The 1,625-nt window shown below is 29.8% G+C and overlaps 1 protein-coding gene across 3 annotated transcripts in view; it reads left to right on the top strand.

The window, feature by feature from the left end:
- Positions 1–1,521, top strand: part of LOC106468578 (integrator complex subunit 10-like) — a 34,657-nt gene extending 33,136 nt beyond the window's left edge. For 2 of the 3 annotated variants that reach the window (XM_013929013.2, XM_022396917.1), the window contains exon 19: positions 1,047–1,521. In XM_013929013.2, coding sequence (XP_013784467.1) covers positions 1,047–1,229 — 183 coding nt within the window. In that variant the 3' untranslated portion in view covers positions 1,230–1,521. The remainder of the gene's footprint in view (positions 1–1,046) is intronic. The other variant, XM_022396916.1, reaches the window with a different exon arrangement.
- The last annotated feature ends 104 nt before the right edge of the window (positions 1,522–1,625 follow it).

Below are 1,625 nucleotides of genomic sequence, written 5' to 3'. Positions count from 1 at the left end.
AAAAACCTACTTCGGCATTGCCTTGTGGGGTTCAAGATATACGATTGAGATGCCATTTTGTTTGTTCTTATTTTTGTTCTGTTGATAAATGGAGTCCTTTTATATTTGTTTCAAAAAATTGGAACATTTTATTTGTCACCACAAAATGTTGGTGTGGTTAGTTCTGTATTTATTGTCTGTAATATTAAGATAAGGTTGTGTACTGTTTAATAATAATATGTTTACAAGCATATTATTGCTGATAAACAGGGTGTTTAGAAAGCTTTTCAAGGTTGTGTACTGTTTAATAATATGTTTACAAGCATATTATTGCTGATAAACAGGGTGTTTAGAAAGCTTTTCAAGGTTGTGTACTGTTTAATGATATTATGTTTACAAGCATATTATTGCTGATAAACAGGGTGTTTAGTAAGTTTTTTAAGGTTGAATGGCCAGTCAACAATTTCAGGTTAATCTAACCAGAAAATAATTAATTATTCAAATATAAATTTGAAAGAATTTGGACATTTTTTACTTATTTAATTGCTAAGGAATCAGTGCTCTGATTTATTAATCTATTTATAAAGCTACACATTACTTAGATTTAACTGTTAGGTTAAACTTTGCAAAAGTCGAGTAAAATTGTTTCGTGATTAGGTTTATTTTTGTGAAAAACAAAGAAATTAGGATTTGCTGTAGTTTCAGATATTTTTTTTTTCAGTCTTTCAACATTCTGACTAAATTAAAAAGGTTTAATGACAGTATATAATACTGATTATTATTATTAATAGTGGCAATTACTGTACTTCCTTACCTTCTACAACATAAGTGATGTTGGATTGTTTTCTTCACAATTAGAGGTATGACACGTGAAACTGTAGGGTATGAGTTATTTAGTCTTGACTGTTGACATTCTGTTTACAAAACTCTGTACCATGGGTGTTATACAGTCTTATGTGTACTGAATCTTTTAGACGTATGATACTATACACCTTCTCTTGTATAAAAACAAACTTTCTGAGGAACTTTGCCAGGTTTATAAGTGTTTGTTTTCCTTTTTTTTTCAGGAAAAGACAATTTTATCACCTGCTCAGAATGACATGGCCCTTGGCCATATGATAGTTCTCTCACAATTTGATTGGCCACAAGAAGAAAAGCTTTTTCTTCATATTGTCAACATAATTAGAAAACAGGGAAGTTTCTGTTACAGTTTGTTCTTCAACTATGTCATCAGTATCCTTTTCTGCTAGTAACAGAAAGGTTCAGCTTGAAAAAAAAATCTTTACAATAAATCTGTTGATGAAATATGCTTTTAGAGAATTCTGCAGAAAATAAGCTTTAAAACCATCGTTGCTTATGTTTTCCAATTGCCCATAAACTTCTTTGTAGAAAACAGTGAAAATATTTAAAATTGTACATAAGCAGTGACAATCACCTTTTAAATATTCTGACATAACAGAAACACAAAATAACAGTAGTTACATTACCATAAGTTAAATCTAAGCAAAGAGCAAAACAGTACTTCAGTTTGTAACTGCTATCTACCAAGTTAAACACTGAAACATTGCATCAGTTTATATTTATATGTTTGTCTCTGCGGAGAGAAACATACTGTTTTTATATTGTTTATTCTACTTCTTTCTTCT

Source organism: Limulus polyphemus, unplaced genomic scaffold (assembly GCF_000517525.1).
Source record: "Limulus polyphemus unplaced genomic scaffold, Limulus_polyphemus-2.1.2 Scaffold3062, whole genome shotgun sequence".
Taxonomy (NCBI): Eukaryota; Metazoa; Arthropoda; class Merostomata; order Xiphosura; family Limulidae; genus Limulus; species Limulus polyphemus.
Note: the sequence above shows the minus strand (reverse complement) of the source record. Positions and strands in the feature narration are given on the sequence as shown.